Source organism: Arachis hypogaea, chromosome 8 (assembly GCF_003086295.3).
Source record: "Arachis hypogaea cultivar Tifrunner chromosome 8, arahy.Tifrunner.gnm2.J5K5, whole genome shotgun sequence".
Lineage (NCBI taxonomy): Eukaryota > Viridiplantae > Streptophyta > Magnoliopsida > Fabales > Fabaceae > Arachis > Arachis hypogaea.
This window is the reverse complement of record NC_092043.1, coordinates 35,299,066-35,321,402: the sequence shown is the minus strand read 5'-3', so window position 1 is coordinate 35,321,402 and position 22,337 is coordinate 35,299,066. Positions and strand designations below refer to the sequence as shown.

Below are 22,337 nucleotides of genomic sequence, written 5' to 3'. Positions count from 1 at the left end.
ACTTTTTTGTTATTTAATATTATAATTAAAGGTTAATTCTCTGTCTTTAATTATTATATTTTTTCAGATTATTCTATTATTATTTATTACTCTCATTAGATATGCAATTCAATTTTGGATATTACATTTCATCTAGCTGGCTAGCAGACTAGTTTCTCTGGTCCCCTAAATAAACCTAGGTTGGAAGAAGAAATGAAAAAATGAAAAAAAAAAAAATAAACGAACCCTAGTATCATTGTTGTAAAAATCAGACCGATCCATCAGTCGAACCGAAATATCCGGGCTACCAAACCGGACAGAGCGGCAATAGGAATATATGGCTCTAAAAACCGAAATGGACGGACCGGTTGAATCGGTCCAACCGTGAATCGAATTCTGATACAATTCGATCCACTGTCAAAACCCGCTCTATTCAAAATCGTTTTGAACCATTGAACCAGCTGATCAGACCGAACCGAAATCCGGCCGGTTCTAATAAAACGTCGTCGTTTAAGGTTTTGTGCCTAGGGATAAAAAAATCCTCTTCCTCCTCGAGCCATTTCTGATTCTCCCAGTTCCTCAGACTCTCTCAACTCTCAACCCTAGGTTATAACCTTCGCCACCGCTGTAAGGAGAGACTCAGCGTCGCCGCCGTCCATTGTGCTCAGGGGCCACTGCCGCAGGGAGTGAGAAATTGCCATCGTTCACTGCGTTGTGGTTGTGCTCCAAGTCTCTCCCTGTTCACTCTCCCGGTCTCACCAATCGCAGTTTCTTCTTCGAACTCGGTGTCCGACGTTGTCTTCTTCTACTCAGCCCCACTTCATATGGCTTCCCGTGGTGGCTCCGTGGACTGTGGCAACTAAGAAGATTATAGCTGCTGCAGAAACTATTAGAAGCACAAAAACTCCAACAACTAATGCTACATTGCTACTACGGGAATAGGTACATCGTTTTTCTTCTTCTCAATTGTTTCGATGTGTTGGTTGCATGATGATGCAGAACTACATAGGTATAGATTTTGCCCCACAATAGCATCTTCAGATTAAAATAAAATGATTAAAATTAGATCAAGAATTAAGAATATCTTTGATTACTGGTCATTAGAAATTTTAGATTTTGAATTTTTGACTATTTGCCATAGTTCTGTAACTCGAACCGGATCGACCAGTTCAGCTAGATTAACCAGAAACCGATCACTAGGCCGGTTCGGTTACCCTTATAAATCGTTTAGCAAAAACTGATCAAAACCGGCCGAACCGGCAGTTAACTAATAAACCGCTGAAACCGGCCGATTTTTTAAAGGATTTCTGGTTCGAAAACTCCTCCAAACGGCGCCGTTTTAATTCCTAAAAAAAAAAAAAAAAACCTAAACCGCATTCCCCACCGCACCCAAGCGAAGCCCCATTCCTCTCCTCTCTGAAACTGAAGTGAACATTTGAAATTTAGAGCACAGAACCCTATCCCTCCAGCTCTCCATCCCCGAAGCCACCGCATCCCCGCAGCCCCGACAACCCCGCAGCCACGCTTCGTTGTCATAGCCGAACTCGTCTCCACTGGGTAGAGGCATCGCGTGCGGAAGCTCCGTCGCTGCAGGAGCTGTGTCGCCGTTGTAGGAACCTGCGTCGTCTCTTCTGTTCGAGCTCTATCTCTTTGTGTTTGCCGGTGTCGTCGTCTCCTCTGTCGTCGCCGTCACTCCCCTTCCTTCTCGCCGCCGGTAAGCACTGTGACTTCGATTTTGGTAATACTGTGTTCACCGGTGTCGTCGCTTCCTCGTCGTCTCCTCTGTGTTTCCTGATTTTACTGTTGTTAATAATTGAGTTGCTGATTTAGGGTTTGTCATTCTGAGTTACAGATTTTGTCAATTTTTGCTTATTTTGTTTTGCTGAGTTGCCTATGTTTATGAAACTGGAGTTGGTTATGCTGATACTCAGATTCTGAATTGCTATTTTAGTTGATTTTGGAGCGTGATTGCCAGGATAGAACTTTTGTTGCTGTTGCATTCTTTTTTCTATTTTGTTGATTGTAATGTGAGTTGTTGTTTTTGTTTTTTTATTTTGTTTTTGTTGATTATAATAATTCTGAGTTGTTATTTTTATTATTATGATTTTGGAATAATTTGTTGATTATGATCTGTGGCTCGGCTGCTGGTGTTGCTGCTGCCTTTCGCGCACCAGTAGGTGGTGTCCTCTTTGCCCTTGAAGAGGCAGCTTCATGGTATCTATCTATTTCTGCTTAGACTATTCATTCTTACTCTCTCAATCTCATACTATCTATAGCTTGTAAATTTGATATTGAGGGAAAGAAAAACTTACCAATCCAATTTTTCAAACATTCTCCATAAAATGTTAACTAGATGTAAGAGTTTACGTTGCTTTGATCATCAATGTGTAAAAAGAGTAGCAAACAAAGATGTTACATAGCATAGCCTGAAAAGTGAAAACTCATAATTTTCTTTCTTTTTCTTTAGGTGGAGGAGTGCTCTTTGGTGGAGGACGTTTTTCACCACAGCAGTAGTTGCTATTGTTTTAAGAGCTGCAATTCAGCTTTACGCCACCAGGAAATGCGGCTTATTCGGAGAAGGTGGTCTGATAATGTATGATGTTGGTTCTTCCCAAGGTAACATACAGCGCCGGCGACGTACTAGCAGCAATACTATTGGGGGTCATTGGAGGAGTTCTTGGAATTAATAAGTAATTGATTATCTAAGTTATTTCTTTTGGTCTTAAAAGGTATGAAACTCGACATCTTAGCTCTATTGATGAAAAGATTATAAGTTGAATTAATATATTTGAAATTATATATAGGTTTTTTAATAATTTTATTTAATATTTAATTAAACCGGTTGAACCCCGGTCGAACCAGTGAACCAGTAACTTTACTGGTTTATTGACCGGTCCGGTTCTCGCAACCTTGCTATTTGCTATTAACTAAGCATGCATGCCTCAATAATAGTGAACCTTTAATTTCTTTGATCTATTAAGGAGTTCACTGGGAACTAAACCAGCGAAGTTGTTATTCTCCAAGTTTCTGCGAAAACAGAATTTGCTATGACACCCTTTTCTCTTTTATAACCAAATAAACTGTACTTATCATCTAAACAGGGGATTAACTTATAAAATTGTAGTGATTGTAGCTGTATCAGAAAAATAAGGTATAGATCCACTTAAGCTATTATTTGATTAATCACTATTATGTCAACTTGAAAGTAATTGTGTGTGAAGTTTGAATGTTGTTAATTTCACATTGCAAAGTTTGAACTTGTGATTTTAATTTACTGATTATTGATTAATGATGTGTTGCTGAGTTGTTGTGTTTGTTTTACTGTTCTGTGATTTAATTTTTACTTAGATTGTGACTACCTTGGTGATTTATTGATTTCAATTATGGATAATAGTATGAACCAAGAAACATTTGCGAATATACATCTGTGGATAATAATTTTGGCTGCTAATCTTCCCATTTCGAACGATACGGCTAATCTTAATTCAGGGAAGATGAATAACTGGTAGTGGTTGTATCGGAAGCAATTTAACTAACTTCCTTCGATGGAATCTCCTCTTTCTCTTGAATTCTGGAAACAGCGTCATGGGTTTGCTTAACCTAAGGCTCAATTATAATATTTCTTCTGCTGCTATTCACTCTCCTTTCTCTTTCAACAATCACTCATCTATCACACTTTCTTCTGATCAGTTCAATTCTTTCCTCATTTCATTTCATGTAATCATATATTCATGTTCTTTTTCTCTTCCATAATTAGTTGCTCTTTTTATTCATTAAAAAATTAATTTGCTTATTTATTTATTTATTTATTAATTCAATTTGCATACTTATTTATTTATTTATAATTTATTATTTTTATTATAAAACGATTTTTTCGGTTAGACGACGGTTAAACCAGTTGGACCGGTAAACTAGTGAACCAATGTCTAGAGCGGTTCGATGACCGGTCCGGTTTTCAGAACTTTGATCAGACTTGCATCCCAACCTCAGTTGCGCTCTCACTCTCACTCTCACAGGCTCTCACACTCTCACCTCTCTACCTCACTCACCTTCACCACACGGTCACCGCCTCGTTTCCGCGCCTCTCGCTGGAAACTCTGCCTCATCTCCGTGCCGCCAGTTGTTGATCGCATCTGCTTCGTCCGCGCCCCTGCTCGCCTCCGTCTGTGTCGTCCTGGCCGTGTTGGCTCCGCCGTGGCACACCTTCTCTGCATCCGCCTCCGCCTCGTGCCTCCTCTGTCTCTTCTTCCTCCGTCTCTGTCACCCTCGTGTTGGTTCCCTCCTCTGCTGGGTCTGCTCTGCTTGTGCCGGAGCCCTGCTCATGCGGCCACCCTCTCCTCGCCGGTGGCCTGCCTCTGCAACGGTGGAACGGCCCCAACCTGTCCCTGACTGCTGACTTTTGTTCTACTTCTGGCCTTCTGCAGTGTAGACGTGAGGTTTTTTTTTTTTTTTTTTAAAGTTATTCTATGTTACTTTTTTTGGACTTGATTTTTGCTGTTTTAATGTAGGTTTAGAAGAGACAAATTGATGCTAATTGTATTTGTACTTAAAAATTATTGATTAATTTGTAATAGGTTTAGATAATTGTAAAACTCAAGTTCAAAAAATTAATATATATTTATAGATGATGGTGCAATGGTGCATTTGGATTTACAATTGAATAAATAACATTACTTGGATGTTAGCATAATTTGACATCAGTAACCTGTGTAGTTCTATCTTAGCACATCATAGTTTAACTTGTGCATTTATGTAAATCCCGAGAGCATTATGGGCAAGGATGTGAACATAAGATGTTTGTCCATTACAAGAATGCTCAAGTTATTTGATTACTTCATGGATATGCAGTATAAACCTTGTCCACTTATGCAATACTGAAGATAAATTCTGTCATTTAACCTAGTTTTTTGTTTTCCTTGTATTTCTAGACTACGAATCAGTTTTCTGCATCATTGATGTACAAGGATGCGTCATGTACAATTTTCATTAATGGAAAATGGATCCCTGTTGGAAATGATATATAGAAATTCTCAATAGTCAACCTTTTATCATGTGGTTTCTTTCTTTCAGAGAGTAATGGAAGATTACCTGCCCCACACATTTAGTATCATCTGTTGTAAATGTGGATGATTCTGACTTACATTGTGTTTGCTTATATCCTATGAGCTCCAAATATGGATTTTTTTTATCAGTGAAAATGGATGGGTCAAAACCAAACCATTAGTCCATTTATATGATAAAAATTGTATTTGAAAAGTTCAGTTCATGCATGGACCAATTAAAAATATGACCTCCATTAAGAAATAAATGTCCACTTTTGAAATTTTACTTTTTCATAAATAATTGAACGTGATGGCTAATGGATCAATGAACGATTTTACAACCTTAACAGATTTATATATGATATATGGATGGGGCCGAGGCAATTGTAACAAAATTGCAAGCCTCATTTTTATATGGTGATTTTATTGCCTCTTAGTTGTACTTGTACATGCTTTTCATTTGTTATGCGATTTTGAAAATTCTATTTCCTTTTGTTTGGTAATGTTGATTTCTCATTTTCATATTTTGTTATTTGACTCATTCAGGCTGCAGCTTGGTACAATTGAAGCTGCTGAAGTTTATATTTCAATGATTTGCAATTAAAGGACTATCTTTAGCTTGATATGTCTCTTATGGGTTAAGAACTGTGGCAAGATGGATTTAATTTCCAAACATATAAGATCATGGACGAGACACAAGAAGATGCAGGCCCTTCAGAGCAAGGGTCCTCTAATGTTTCATGGTGGCCTTCTGACTTTGTTGAAAAATTTGGATCTGTTTCATCGGCCTTAAACAATAAAGAATCCCCTAGACATTCTGGTAATGATATTTTGTCACCTAGAAAGCATCAGAAATTCTCTGGAGCACAGGAATTCAACAAGATCCAATTCCAAATGAATTTTATTCAATCATTCTGGTGAGGATTTATTATGCCATTTTTATTTGGTTGTAGTTTTACATTGTTCAATAGTGGTTCTCATCCATGAATCACGACATGCAAGCATGAGTTGCGTGCGCGAGGCCAAAAAACTCCATGCCCGCATTGTGAAGACCAAAGGATCTTGGCACTCAGACAACTCCTCCATTCTCTCACTCTACACCAACCTTAACCTCTACCATGATTCAATCCTCCTCTTCCGTTCCCTTCGTTCCCCTCCTCCTCTTGCTTGGAGCTCCATCATCAAGTGCTACACTTTCCATGGCTTCTTCCACCATTCCTTCTCTTCCTTTAGTCAAATGAGGGCACTTGGCATTCGCCCTAACCGCCATGTCTTCCCTTCTCTCCTTAAAGCCTGCGCCCTCTTGAAGGACTTCTACCTCGGCCAATCTCTTCATGCCTGCATCCTTCGCCTCGGCTTCGATTTTGATTTGTACACAGCCAATGCCTTGATGAATATGTACTCTAAGTTTCATGGCTTGGGGGGCCGTGCAGGTAAGGTGCTTGATGGATTGTCTGAGAGAGGCAGAGCCAACTGCAGCACCATGGCTGCTGTCAATATGAACATAGATAATGTCAGAAAGGTATTTGATAGAATGCCTGTGAGGGATGTTGTTTCTTGGAGCACTGTCATTGCCGGAAATGCTCAAAATGGCATGTATGAGGAAGCATTGGCCTTGGTCAGGGAGATGGCTAGAGCCCACTTGAAGCCTGATGCCTATACCTTGTCAAGCATTCTCCCTATCTTTGCAGAGCATGCTGATCTTATTAAAGGAAAAGAGATTCATGGATATGCTATCAGAAATGGGTTGGATGCGGATGTTTTCATTGGAAGCAGCTTAATTGACATGTACGCAAAATGTACTCGCGTCGAATACTCGCTTCGTTCCTTCTACCTCTTGCCCAAGAGAGATGCTATTTCTTGGAACTCTATCATTGCAGGCTCTGTGCAGAATGGTAAATTCGATCAGGGGCTCATGTTCTTCCGCCAAATGTTGAAGGACAAAGTCAAACCCATGCATGTTTCCTTCTCCAGTGTAATACCGGCTTGTGCTCACTTGACTGCCCTCAGTTTGGGGAAACAGATCCATGGATATATTATTAGAATTGGATTTGATGATAATAAATTTATAGCGAGCTCTCTGATGGATATGTATGCCAAATGTGGCAACATCAAGATGGCTAGATATATTTTTGACAAAATAGAGGCAAATGACATGGTATCATGGACTGCCATCATTATGGGATGCGCTATGCATGGCCATGCTCTTGATGCAGTTTCTTTCTTTGAGCAGATGCTAATGGATGGAGTAGAACCCAACTATGTGGCATTTATGGCTGTTCTAACGGCTTGCAGTCATGCAGGGTTGGTAGATGAAGCTTGGAAGTATTTCTACAGTATGGAACAGGAGTTTGGTATTACTCCTGGCCTGGAGCACTATGCTGCTGTTGCCGACTTGCTTGGCAGAGCTGGAAGATTGGAGGAAGCCTATGACTTTATCTGCAAAATGAGAGTTCAACCGACCGGAAGTGTGTGGTCGACATTGTTGGCTGCTTGTAGGGCTCATAAGAATGTTGAATTAGCCGAGAAGGTTCTCGACAAGATAATTTTGGTCGATCCTGAAAACATAGGTGCTTATATTTTGATGTCAAACATCTATTCATCAGCTCAAAGATGGAAAGATGCTTCAAAGTTGAGAACCTACATGAGGAAAAAGGGCTTGAAGAAGACTCCAGCATGCAGCTGGATTGAAGTTGGATACAAAGTCCATACTTTTACGGCTGGAGATAAGTCACATCCATATTATGACAAAATAAACGAGGCATTGTATGTATTATTGGAGCAGATGGAGAAAGAAGGTTATGTTCTTGACACAAGTGAGGCACTTCATGATGTTGATGAGGAACACAAACGTGACTTGTTACTCACCCACAGTGAGAGGCTTGCCATAGCATTTGGCATCATTAGCACTCCTGCAGGTACAACTATCCGCGTAATAAAGAATATTCGGGTTTGTGTGGACTGCCATACAGCAATTAAGTTTATTGCAAAGATTGTTAACAGGGAAATCATTGTCAGGGATAATAGCAGATTTCACCATTTTAAGAATGGATCTTGTTCATGTGGAGATTATTGGTAATATTAATGTAGCAACTATGGTTGAATTCCCAGAATATAGTGGTTTTTTATTCTCAAGTTTATAATTGAAAAGAGCTAACCTCCATGACCTGATCCTTTACTTGTGCTATTCTATAATCTTCTTTCTCTCAATCTCTCTCTCTCTTTCTCACACACACACAGCGCGATTGCTTCACAGTATTACACCGAGTCATGCTAACATGGTACCATGACTTTTGCACTTGAGAACATTGAGTAAGTTCTGAGAGTCAAAGTTTGCATTTTTGCAATGAGGGCGTGGAGGGTTCATCCACCACATGGCGTTTTGAAGTGGGTTCTTATTTGGATGAGTTTTTGTTTCATTGTATTCAAAGTTGGACCACTCTCCCAATGGCCGTTGAAGGAGGCCACAACTATTCATTCTCCATGTCCTCCATGTGAATGCTTTTGCTCTTTGGCTGGGTATCCCTTCGATCCTTCGGGTAAGTTTCTCCCCTACTCTTTCGTTTAAAACGCACTCACACAATTAGTTTATGGCTTCTTACTCAAATTACGATGGTCTAAACTTCTACCGATATTGATTGATTTACTTTTAAATATTCTATTATTATTTTAAGAGAGAATACAGATTTATAGTGAGACAGAGTCATTAAAATTTCGTTTTCGCTAGGGAATCAACTAGAAGTGTAGCCAACTAGAATCAATTAGTTGAAAAACAAAGAAATTGGCTTGAGTTGGCTTATACTGTAATTAGCTCTCTAGACTTTTTCTTAAAATTTAGGCCTCTTGTCATAAACAAAAAATAATGATTTATGTCTGTGCTTGGATACTATCCGAATAATTGCAGGGCAACGGAAAGTAATAAATTCTCCTTGTATGTACTGAAGGGAGATTATATATAGTTAGAAGGATATTGCTGACATTACCAAAACAATTAATTTAAGAAAAGAAACATCACACTGGGGATTTGATTACAATTGTATGTTGTTGTTATTATTATTATTATTATTATTATTATCATTATTATTATTATTATTATTATTAATTACGCATGCATGTGCCCACATCTGCTACAAAATTTCTAAACAATTTGATTTTACTTTCTACAGGTGTCATGAAATATAGCACGATACCTTGCTCGGGATCATACACGAGATGGTTTCATGATTCACTTCACGTTAGTGACCACACATACATACATTGATTGCACTAACGAATTAAAAAGTAACAACATATATAATTTACCAATCATGGTAGGTGACATCAAAATTAGTCACCAAAATCAGTTATTAGAGTAGAATACACATTAGAATATAAAATACACATTAAAAATGAGTTAAACTATATATATATATATATATATATATATATATATATATATATATATATATATATATATATATATAGAGAGAGAGAGAGAGAGGTGTAGTCTATGGTGGCCACAAGTTTTGGTGTCTATGGTGGCTATGAACTTCACAAAATGATATTTTCAACCAAATAAAATAAAAAATTGAAGTACGTTTCAGTTTTATTAATAAATAATGACATGTTTATGAGTGTAAATAAAAGAAAAAAATTAGACCATTTATTATATTTCTTGACAAAAAAAATGATCTATCGTTTTCTCTCGTCGTCGGAAATGAAGTCGCTACTAATGTCTAAAATTAAAAAAATGATAATATCTAAAAATACTTATTTGATGTGCTACTAATGTTAAAATTTTATAGGGTTATTTAACTTGATCATGTTATTAAAAACAAATAAAAATGGACTTAAATTGCATGAAATGAACGGTGTGAAATTAATTACATTATCCAATTATAATTTATAAAGTCCCAAACAAGTAAACTCAATTGATTTTTAAATATATTTAATTCTGTATATCAAAAAATTCTTATTGGTTGAGAATGTAAAGTAATTTAATTTATATATATTATCAGTTTATACTATTTAATTTTTCAAAATTAAATATTGAATTAAAAATATTAATACTTACAACAATTATTCAGTAATATAAATATAATCATTTGATAACATTAAAAAAACAGAAATTGATAACATTACAAATTTTACATACTAATGTATCAAAAGGAAAACTATAAATATAAATGTACAAAACAAAATTATTACATGTACTATACTCATCAAGTCATCACCAATTGGTAGTTATATATATGACATTGGACATCATCATCACCCTACAGAAAGAATAGTGGTAATGTTTTTATTTACACGCAGAATAAGACTCCAATAGTTGCTTGGTTCAACCTCAGCCATTTATAAAGTTGTGGACTTGTGGTCATGCAATTGTACGTGCACAATCATGGCCAAAATATAACACCATCTCTTTTTAATTAATTGCATAGTTGGAAAATTCTTGAGTAGAGGATACTAAATCAAATATATATATATATATATATATATATATATATATATCGAGGAAGAAACTAGATGAAATATTAGAGGGGGACAAAAAATATTTACACAATGAATTAAGACTAAAATAAAATTTTAGGAGGGATTAAACTAAAAGTTACATATAATATACATATAAAAGTTACATATATATATATAGAATTCAAACTTGTTTGTTATAACTAACTTGGCTTCTCATATTTGAAACCTTTGGTTTATGTTCCCTCAAATTTGAAATCTGATTTTTTTTTAACATGTTGATGTTTATGTTGTTTAGTATGAGTGATATTCTCCTATATTTTCTCAAATAATTAATAGTGTAACCATAATAAAAGGTTGAATAACACATCTTAAATGAAAACCTTAACATAATCACTATATGGGATTTTCATATTGTTATATAGTATTTTTAATCCATTTTCAACCCGTGTGAGATTATTCATTTCTAACACTTTTCATCTGATTGTAGACAAGTCCTGTAACGAATTACATTTTTTACATTCACGTTGAACTTTAATTTACATGACTTGTGTGAAGTTACAACAAACCCGTGTATCGCTTAACACAGCTCTTGCGAAATCACACTGAGGTCATACCCTAAATTTTAAATCATAATAACCATCCTCAAACGGTCAAACCCCAAATTACAAACTTTAACTTGCATTGTACTATGGCCACATTTTAAGATGAGTATGATTGTTATAACACATTAGCGAATAAAATACTGACACATGGCAGATTTTTGAATTTTATTTTATTTAGAATTATGCTAGGTAATCAATACTTTCTTGAACAATATGAACAACGAGTCCCAAAATTGGCCAAATTCAAGTAAAACACGCTACACTCTAAATTACTCACCCTAAATCTTAATATTAGAATAACCATCCACATACATAATAAATTGAACATCCGATATATCTATTGTTCACATTGTTTAATATTTTCGTTGTCTACCTATACTTTTCTTTTTATTTTTGATAATGTCACTCCTCACATGATTTTTTACTTTGTATGTATGTTTAAATTTAAAAAACAAAAACAAAAAAAGAGTGACAATATCTATTCTCCTTTAGTTTTGACTGTGATTAAACTCAATGGAGAGCTATTAAATAAATTAAAGATAAATTATATTTTTTTGTCTTTAAAAATTGTTAAAATTTTTTAAAATATCTCTTAATTTGTCACAAATTTATCCCAAAATTTTATTTATTTATATCAAATATATTTCTGATAGCTAAAATTATATATAAATAGTTATATCTCTAATAATATGTCTTTTTAAACAAGAGTTTCTTTTCGATTTTTTTATATAGATTTTTTTCTTTCTTTCTTTTTTTAATTTGACTTATGCTGATTTTTTTTGTCAAGATCAAATTTTAGACTTTTAGGTTATTAAAATTTTAATATCATATTATAAAATTATTTTTTTAAAAATTTAAATGAATAAAAAATGATACATAAATAATTATATTTTTAATATAGATATTTTTCTTTTTTTTTGGTACTTTTCCTAATCCATCATTAATGCCCTTTATGTTATGTCTTCTCTTATCAGTTATGTATGTCATATTATTTTAAGGACATTTTTATAATGTCTACAAATTTTTCATCTAAATTATTTAATGAGTATTGAGAGATGTATTTATTACGTGATCACTCTTTTAAGAAGCTAGAACATGTGTAATTTATAAGTAACTGTTGTTAAGATAATATTCTTCATTTATAGTAGGTCAAGGTTTTTCGTCTCGATCTCACAGTAATTCTAATCATCATATCGTTGAAAGTTGAAACCAATCTCCATCTTGTCGTTGATTGATATACTAAGTAAACTATAATGGTCAAAGGTGCATCATTCAAGGGTCTTAAAATAAATTGATTGATTGATTGGGCGAGTTGGCTGGAATGCCAATTGACTTAACAGCCAAGTTAATCATTAATTCTAAATTCTAATTAATTCACATATGTGACTTGGATAATACACTATCTACTTAACACAAATGTATAAATATATTATTGGGATATAGCTAATTGCTGATGGTGAATTATTTGAACAAGTCACTAGCTTATATCTTTAATTTCATGAATTCAAAACCAACACTAATCATATATGCTTATGTTAAAACATCAAAGTCTTGTCTTTTCATGCCATCATCGTCAATAAGTGATAAAAATTGAGATAGGAGCATAAGACCAAACCGAAAATTTTGTTTTGTAATATTAACATTATCATTATTTATTTTTTCTGCTCAAGATTTTTAAAATATCTTTTTTTTGTTATTATGATTTTTTTTTAGGTGAAGACAAAAATCGTAATTGTACGATTATAGTGATAATTATAGTGATTTAAAAATGAAAAGTAACAGAAGAAAAAGAAAAAAAAGATAATAATAAAAAATTAATTTAATAAGAGAAAATCAAATAAAATATTTGAAACGAAAATAAAACGTTTTAAACCTTAAGTACCAAACTAAAATTTAATCAAAATATTTGGTGCTAAAATAATACTTTATCCTAAATTAAACACATGTTAGTTATAATAGTTCATCTTTTAATGGCAAATTGGCAACCCTCCCTTTTGCTCATATAATTGAAACCACCCTTTTTCCGTAAAATCCTCACCTCCAACTTTGTTAGAAAAAACCGTGTTAAGATTCCCCAACACACATTGCTGTCAACAGAAAGATACACACAACCAAACAAATTAAAGAGGAAGATCAAATCAAGTAGCGTACTAAACTTTACTTGTGCTTAGGCATTCCTAGAACCAACACTAATATATATCTTTGGGCCAACGCTGCTTGTTGCCCTAGTTTTGAGAATTTCTGTTGCTTCAATTTTCTTAATTAATTCTTATCACCAACGAGGAAAAACAAAAGTGTGTGGAGGGGCTTTAATTTCTTCACATCCAATTTTGCATGTGTAAAATGGCTTTTGAGTTTTCACAACAACACCCCACAAATGAGAAAGATATTTTAGAGTATATTTTGGAAACATATATAATCACATATTTTTATTTAGAGCAATGTTAGGGGGCAGTAATTTTTGTGATTGTTAATCATCAACTAGTCATTAATGATGATTTGATGGTGTGAGATTGGTGTGAGATTTCATCCAATGACTCACCTTCCTCTGCTAGTTACATGCTGGCCAAAATTCAATAAAACTGCTGGTCCTAGACTTTTTCTTTTATTTATAATATTAAAAGTTACATAAAAGTTTAAAACTAATAAATAATTGTGTAATTTTTTAGAGTATGTATTAAATGCGTTAAAAGATGCGTGTAACTATTTCTTCTTTCATTTTTTACTTTTGGATGAAACTAAATAATGTGAGATAGATATTAATTTAAATTTTATATTTCCTTCAATAGTATAAGACAGTGAGTTAATTATTTATATACACAAAAGGAGTAGTGACTACACATTATCTACCTCAATTTAATTTGTTTGCCAATATATATGTTCACAACAAAACAATTTCCTAATGGAAACTATTTGAGAGCTCAATAATTACACGCTAAAGTGCTTCTATGGCCCATTTTTTATGATTTCAATAGTTATAGGTCAAAATCTGAATGTTTGATATTGAAAAAGAAAATTGAACAATAAAGTTAATAGCGAGCTAGCCATATGATACGTCACTCAAGAAAGATGATGGCCCCTTTTTGACATTGTTGCTTTGGAATTTATTCCCTTCAAAAGTTATATATAAATGGGTGATGGTGGTTTCATTACCAAAGTTTTCATATTAACATGTGTAATGATGGGTTTAAATTTGAAATTAATTGAGGGGTAGGCTGGCTAATCACACGAGAGAAACCGCCATTCCAAAAAGCCACAAATTAAAGCTCCTAATAAATCTAGTTTGAAAAATATTGAGACCAGAGTTCGACAATCTTTCGTTATGATTAAGCAAAAAACATGAGTTGTTTCAAACATATATATATATATATATATATATATATATATATATATATAATATTTGTCGGTTTAAATTCAAGTGATGATTGCTTGTAGTTGTAGCCTTGTACAATGCATTTGGTGAGTAATGTGTAACTATTGCCATTTGACTAACAGAAACTTCTTTTTTTAACCAAAATTAAGATTAAAACTCAAACCCGTAACTTTTAAATAAGTATGAAAAAATTATATTATTTAAATTAGACATTTAAAAAATGTTATAATGTCCCTTGAATTTTTAACCTTATTAAACTCTGCTTATTATATTTTTTTACTAAAATTATTTTATTTAATTTAACATCCATAATTTTATATATATAATATTTATAATTATATATTTATTATATTTAACATTACTTAATTGTTCGTTCTAACAGGCAATAATAACAACTCCTTTTAGTAAAAGTTTTTGAATTTCACTTTCCTATGTTCTGAGGACATAGATTTAAAAACCATTAATTATATCTGTTAATTAAAACTTTTATGTTATTTAATTAATATAATTTTTTTCATATTTTTATGATTAAATTAAAATTTTAATTACATTGTTAAAATTTTCTTCCAAAATATTATAAGTACAATTTAACTCTTGACTCTAGTATATGTATAAATTTTTCTTTAAAATTATTCTCTAAAATTATTAGTGACAACTCAATAGATCTTATACATTATTCTTTTATTTATTCTCTATATTTTCTTATACATAAAAACAAGCAAACCAAAGATGCAGTGGAGTACATATTTTTATTTCTATTTTAATTTCTTAATCTATTCAATTCACTTTCTCTATTATTTGCTCTTTTTTCTGTTTTAAAAATTGTGATTATCTGTCTATTTGCAATTATCATACATAAAATAAAGCAAATCAAAGATACAGCAAAATACTATTTAAAAAATAGAGATTTGTATCCATCTTTATTTATTAAAAACGAGTTTTTTTAATTTTCTTTTACTTGTTAATTACTCTCTCTATTGTAATTATTTGTTTTTTTTTACTGCTTCATGTAACTATGATTTCTGCTAAATTACAATTTAAATTTTTATTCCTTTTAATTATTGAGTTGTATGTTTACATTATACTTTTGAATTTATTTGAAAAATTTTTTTATTTGTCATGTTTTATATTGTAGCAAGAGAAAACAAATAATAAAGGTACAAATAAAATTTCCAAATTTTTGGACAAATTTGATTGGAATGCATTACCTAATGAAGTATTATGTCAATAGTTAAAAAAGACAATTGAAGAATCTTCAAAAGATATTAAAAAAAAGGGTTAAATATGATTTTGGTCTCTAAGATATAAGTCGAATTTTTTTTATTTCTAACTTTTTTTGCATATCAAATTGTCCCTAAAGTTCAACGTAGTTTTAAAATTGTCTTTCAGACTAAAATACGAGTAAATATCCAATCCGGTCCTTGTCCATTTTTACGAAGGACAAAGTGATTCCTGTCCCAAAAAAAAGGGACACTTCGACCCTCAACTTTTTTGTTTTATGACAATACGGTCCCTCTATAAAAAATTTATTAAATAATAATAAAAATTAATTTTGTGGGAGTTTTATTTATAATTTGTGGGAGTTTTAAACTTCCACAAACTATTAATAACTTTGTTTTTAAAAAAATTCCTTTGTTAATGGTGGTTAAGTGAAGAAAAATCATTGATAAAAATGATGCCACAAAAAAAAGTAATTATAATACAATACCTTTTAAAGGAAAAAAATAACATCGAATAAGAAATGAAAGAAGAGAACTTTAATGTTGATAATATTGGTATTGGTGATGATGACGGTAGAGGAGATAATGATAATAATAAAGTATGGTTACACAATAAAAATAATAGAGGTAGGAGTAATAATAATGAGGATGAAAAAGATAATGGTAGTAGTGGTAGTAATTGGTTATATTGTTGAAAAGATTTTTGTGAAGGTTTAAAACTCCCCACAAAATACAAATAAAACTCCCACAAACTTAATTTTTATTATTATTTAATGAATTTTTTAACAGAGGGACCGTATTGTCCCAAAATAAAAGGGTTGAGATTCGAAGTGTCCTTTTTTTTGGACAGAAATCACTTTGTCCTTCATAAAAATGGACAAAGACCAGATTGGGTCTTTACTTCCAAAATACCCTTCTTTTCTTTTTTTTTTTCCTTCTTCTTCATCACAACATTCCTTCTTATTCTTCTTCATTAGAAGCAAAAACAAAAACAAAAAAACGTAAAAACAGCAGCAACGACAATGGAGCATGTGAAGTGGTGACAACTAGGACAAGAAACCAAAATCATTTTACTTTTCAAACCGTGTGGTATGCCTTTTGAGTTTTGATTGTTTACGGGGATGATGACGACCATTCCCTACGCTTCTTCAGGTAGGGGTGAAAATGGGTAGGGTAGGGTGTAGATCCAACCTTAATCCTACCCGCAAGTTGAGATTTTTATATAAATTCAACTCTATCGGTCTACCTTATTCGCAGGTTGAGTTATCCATTCTTAACCCGCGGGTTACCAAAAAGATGCAATATTATTATATAACTTGACGATAATTTAAAATAGAACTGACTTTTATGTAAAAATAAATGTATTCAATTATCAATTAATGATCTTCTTTTAGTAGCTAAGAATATTTTATATTTAGTGAGAGGTCTTTTAGTTCAAAATCCACTTAAAACATATATATATATATATATATATATATATATATATATATATATATATATGATGCAGATTGGTCGGGTAGAGTTGAGACTCAACCCGCACCCTACCCTACCCGACTGGGTTGGGTACCCATGGGTAGGGTGCATGTTACCACCCCTATCTTTAGGTCTTCTTCGACACCTTCTTTTCCCTTTTCTTTCCTATTTCCTTTTCAATTCACTTCCTCTTCCCCTTGTTCTTTTTTTTTTTTATCTTGAATTAGTTGATTTTGCAGTTGAGTTAGTTTTACTTGTTGATTTTGATGCATTCTTAAATTTTTTAGGACGAATGAATATTTTAGAGCTAATTCTTTGATGATTTGATTATTTGGTTTTACCAATTTAGCAAATACTGTTGAAGTTATTTGATCCAGCACTGACACCAATTCAATACTGAAATTAAAGAAAATTGAATAAAGGTTTGGTCTTATTGTTCTGTTAATGCTGATTATTAGTTCTTATTTCCGGCAATTGTTTTATTTTGTGATTTTTATGATTTTTCTCCCACAAACTGAAACAAGCTTTCAAGGGGAATTCAATTTTGTGAGGCCTTACTGAAAATCTTAGAAACCTAACTTGGTGATTGAATTTTGTTTTATTGGTGTGAAAGTTTATTGGGTATTGAAAAATTATAGTTTTGGTAACTGAATTCCTGCAAATTTGTTTTGGTAACGGTTTCGGATCTCCTTCTCTTTTTTTTTCTATGTTGTTGTTGAATTTTAAATATTAGATTGTAATAAATAATGTTGATGTTTTTGAATTTGAATATTGTGTATTGTTGTTGGTGGTGTTTTACTAATGGCTTCTTTGTAGTTCTTTTTCCTCCATTAATGGATTCTCTATTCTTTTTTTTTTTAATTTTAAAATTCTTTTCGTTAGAGTAATTAAGTCCAGAATTTTAAGAGTCAAAAGGACGATTTTAAAACTACATTGAACCTTAGGTTGCGTTTGTTTTTGTGAACAGGACACAGAGACATGGACAGTACACATATAAAACATGGATTTGGATCCTCTAAAGTTTGAATTTCACTTTAGAGAGTAAAGTGTGATCTCTCACCATTGATTTCATAGGTGGGACCAAAAATAAATATGAAAGAGAAACTATTTAAGGATAGAAGATCACACTTTACTTTCTAAAGTGAAATTCAAACTTTAGAGGATCCAAATTCATAAAATGTGTTTGGATAGAGAGACATGGACACTAGACATAGTGTCTCTGGGACATTTTTTTATTTTTGTGTCCACTTCTAAACGAAGGACACTGATGGACACAAAAATAAGACGGTGGACACGAGATTTTTAATAAATTTTTTTCTCCTTTTTGTCCCTGGTTATTTTTTATTATTCCACTATTACCCTTTTATATTATCTTGTGAAAAATCCTAACCTTAAGTTTTCTTCACCGTCGTTTCAGGTACTCTCTCTTCTTCTTGCTCATTCTGTCGTCGTCTTCTACTTTGATTTGTTCTTCCTCTTCTTTAACTTCTTTCACAATATCTTCTTCTTGCTCTTTATTTTTGTCTCTCTTTCTTCGTTTTCTTTTTTCTGATTCTTAATCTTCTTGTTTTCTTTCTGATTCTTTTCTTGATTTTTTTAGGATTCTTCTCTCTTCTGATTTTGTATCTTCTTATCTTTTTTATTTTTTATTGATTTTTGTGTGCAGCCAATTACTACTCCTTCTTGTTACAATTTTCAGAAGCCTGTTCTTATCTTTATCAGTCACATAATTAGGTATTACTCTGTCTATCCCTTTATTGTTTCTTATTTTTGTTTTTATTTTTCTATTAAAAAAAATTCGTTATGCTTTGTCTTTATTTTTTTGTTTTAAATTTTTTATGATTTTTCAATCTAAAAATCATATAAGAAGAAGAGCTACATTCTTTTCTTTGACAAATTGTTAAATGTTTATAATGATAGTATGAATGAATGAATAAAAAAATAATTTTAAATTTTAATATGTTGATGTATTTGTTTATAATGAAAGAATGAATGAAAAAATTGTATTGAATTTGTCTCTTATTATTAGTTTGAACGAAAAATTAAAATAATTTGTGAGTTATATTGTTGTTGCTCTTATGGCTGCTGTGCTCATTATTGTTGATAATTTTTAGTATGTGTTAATTATATAAGTTGTTTTTTATGTGTTGATTAGGGAAGAATGGAACCATCGTACGTACCGCTCTGAATAACTTAGACAATTTCTTTTTTTTTTTTTATGATTCAGGCTGAACTTGAAGCTGTTACGATATTAGTTTTGATGTTTGTATTTTTGTATTTGAGAAATAGGATAAGAGAACATTTGTTGATTAGGAATAGAAAAATTAATACTAATCCCTTAAGACGGAATGTATTAAACCTCATAATAGGAGGGAGCGATAGAAATTATATTTGGAAATTAAGGATGAGCGTAGATGCATTAGGAAGATTGTGTGAGTTACTAAAAGTTCAAAGTAGATTAAGAGATGAATGTCATGTAAGTATACCTGAACAAGTGATTACGTTTTTAATAATACTAGCTCATCATAAAAAGAATCGCACGCTTCAAGTTAGATTTTATAGGTCAGGAGAAACAATAAGTAAGTATTTCAACGAGGTGTTATTCTTGGTCATACGTGTCCAAAGTCTATGCGAAAAGCTAGAACATCAGCAACTGTGAAACTCCATGCGAATAGTTAACGAGATGTATTATACAATATATTGTAATAAATTGTTCAAATTTTCATGTTAAAATTGTGAACAAGGAGCAATTGAGAAAAAGAATAATTGAAAAGGGAGCTTTTTAAAACCCTAATTTCTTTTTTCAAATAAACTTTTCCTTGACATGTTTAAATCAATAAATCAAGGTTAAGGGAAAAACATCAATTTACTTGTCTTGGGATATTATCAAATCAAGGATTTGAAACATCTTCTCCAAATCTAATAAAAATCAAACGAGATAGAACTTACAAAGAGAAGATTCAGAACAACAACTGAAAAGAGAAGGAAGAGAAACTGAGTGGGCAGAAACAGAAAACGAGTTGGCAGCAGCGCGAAAAACAGGCAACGTCGTGCAGGTAGAACAAGAATCATTCTTCCACAGTTCTTCGTGAAAGGTACAGTTAGGGCGGCAGTGAAGGAGTCCGAGAGAGAGACAGTGATGAGAGGTGGCTATGAAAGTTAAAACTAAATATGTCTATTTTAGTAATTTTATGTCATATTGTAGTCTTGTTCATATTAATCCAAATATAATACTAGACATTATATTAATGTCTTGTCCATTATATCCAAACATAATACATAAAGAGTAATTTTTAATGTTTCTGTCTCAGTGTCTTTGTATCAGTGTCATATCCTGTCCTGTCTACAAAAACAAACACAGTTTTAGGGATGATTTTATAAGATTGGGGACTGAAAAAATTTACAACCTATACCTTAAAGACCAAAATCATACTTAACCCTATAGAAAATAATGAACATTTCAAATGATCATATCAAAATTTAGATGTTATAAAAAATAATACTGCAATTCAAAAAGATGATTTCATATCTTTTATTGGTCAAAATTTTTTAAGTGAAGAAGAAGTATTTGTTTTTTAAAAAAAAAAAATGCAAGTCAATAAGGATTTTCAATTCAAAAAAAAAATTTGTCAATTTTTAGATAGCTTATTTACTCGACCCAAAATTAGGGGGAAGAGTTTTTATTTGTGAATAAACCCCTTCCATATTGTCATCAAAATTGATCACAAACCAAACAAGTACAAAAATACAAGAAGAGAATGTAAAAATTTTAACAACTAAAGGAAAGCAAAACAACAAACATGAATAACAATTAAAATCAATGAACCTTCCTTTTATTAATTCATTCTTTATGCTCTCTCGAGATGATGGACTTCCAAATCCCATGTCACCCCATTTTCATGATATACATTATACCCTTCATCACTTAACATTTTCTCTTAACACCATGTCTCCCAACAAATGTAGTAAGTATGCTAATATTAAAATCAATTCATTGATATCTGCCTTGTGCATTCGGTTCCATAAATCTCCTTTCAACTAATCCGTCTCATTGTTGCATCTACTTTGTCTAACTTTCACCTCCAATATTTTCTTTAGAGAAGTGTTAGGACCAACAGGTTTTGTGATTTGTAGCCATTAATTAGTTATTATTGGTATTTTTAATGGTATAAAATTACTCACTTTTCTTTTGTTAGTTAAGTGTTGGCCAAATTTTAATAAAAGTGCTAGTCTCTAGACTTTCTCTTTTCTTTTTCTTTCTACTCTTCTCTATATATGAACTCTTTTTGGCTTGCAAATTCCACACTCAAATTTTGTATGATGCACTTCAAATTCATGGTTTTATTTCTCAAAATAATTTGTTCCCAATACACCACGAATTACTCTATTGCATCTTACATTCCTTCATTTCTTATCCTTATACCATCGATTAGCTTGAGCTTTCACTTGTTTCTATGCTCTATTTCATGTGATAACTTTGTCTTCAAAAATTCTAACATTCCTACATCTCCAAATAGACCATATTATGACAAAGAAAAAGATTATCCATTTCTTTCTTGGCATATATATATTACAAGCCCCTATTCCTCCCATATTTCAAACCAAATTCTAACTTCCTTTGGTCCAACCCAATACACATTATCATAATACATAAGCTTCATCTGAATCATCTCTTTTATTAATGATATTTTTCCTTATTAGCTTATCCTTTGTGCTCAGTCCATCCGTCATCAGAGCTAAATGTCCACGTCACGATTCCTGTAACCTGTACATAAACATATTGTATAACTCACCCATTTGTGTTTTTTCTATCTCAAAAAAATTTCGTCTCCATTAGAGATTCTAGACCACATTATACCCACCCACACACTACAGTCGTTGATAGTGCTGTCCTTCTGATTTGATACTCTAAACAACTTTGGAAACTTCTTCTCGATCTATCGTGACTTTTTCTATTATCGTGAGCAAAGAAAGAGAAAATCCTGTAGAGGTAAATGCAAAGCTCATTTGCGAATAAATTTGCAAAAGTGCAAGGACATGTTTCCAAGTGAGTAGCGGGTTACTAACTTCATTTCAGACCATAATCATCATGAATTATTAGTACTATTCTGAGGATGGTGTGGGAGTAGTATATCTGCAAAAGACTTTAATGCTTAAATTAGTAAGTAAAAAATTTAGACAAGTCTTTATAAAT

The 22,337-nt window shown here is 32.3% G+C and overlaps 1 protein-coding gene across 7 annotated transcripts; it reads left to right on the top strand.

The window, feature by feature from the left end:
- Nucleotides 1-1,347: 1,347 nt before the first annotated feature.
- On the top strand, nt 1,348-8,192 carry LOC112707203 (putative pentatricopeptide repeat-containing protein At3g23330). Of its 7 annotated transcripts, none has more exons than XM_072201223.1 (5): nt 1,383-1,693; nt 2,154-2,193; nt 2,447-2,708; nt 3,996-4,410; nt 5,568-8,192. In XM_072201223.1, the coding sequence occupies exon 5, from the start codon at nt 6,025-6,027 to the stop codon at nt 8,098-8,100; it is 2,076 nt and encodes a 691-aa protein (XP_072057324.1). In that variant the 5' UTR covers nt 1,383-1,693; nt 2,154-2,193; nt 2,447-2,708; nt 3,996-4,410; nt 5,568-6,024; the 3' UTR covers nt 8,101-8,192. The 7 variants fall into 7 exon arrangements, with proteins under 7 accessions (XP_072057322.1, XP_025614632.1, XP_025614633.1 ...); XM_025758849.3 differs by having other exon boundaries at nt 3,862-4,410; XM_072201221.1 differs by lacking the exon at nt 3,996-4,410 and having other exon boundaries at nt 1,348-1,693.
- The last annotated feature ends 14,145 nt before the right edge of the window (nt 8,193-22,337 follow it).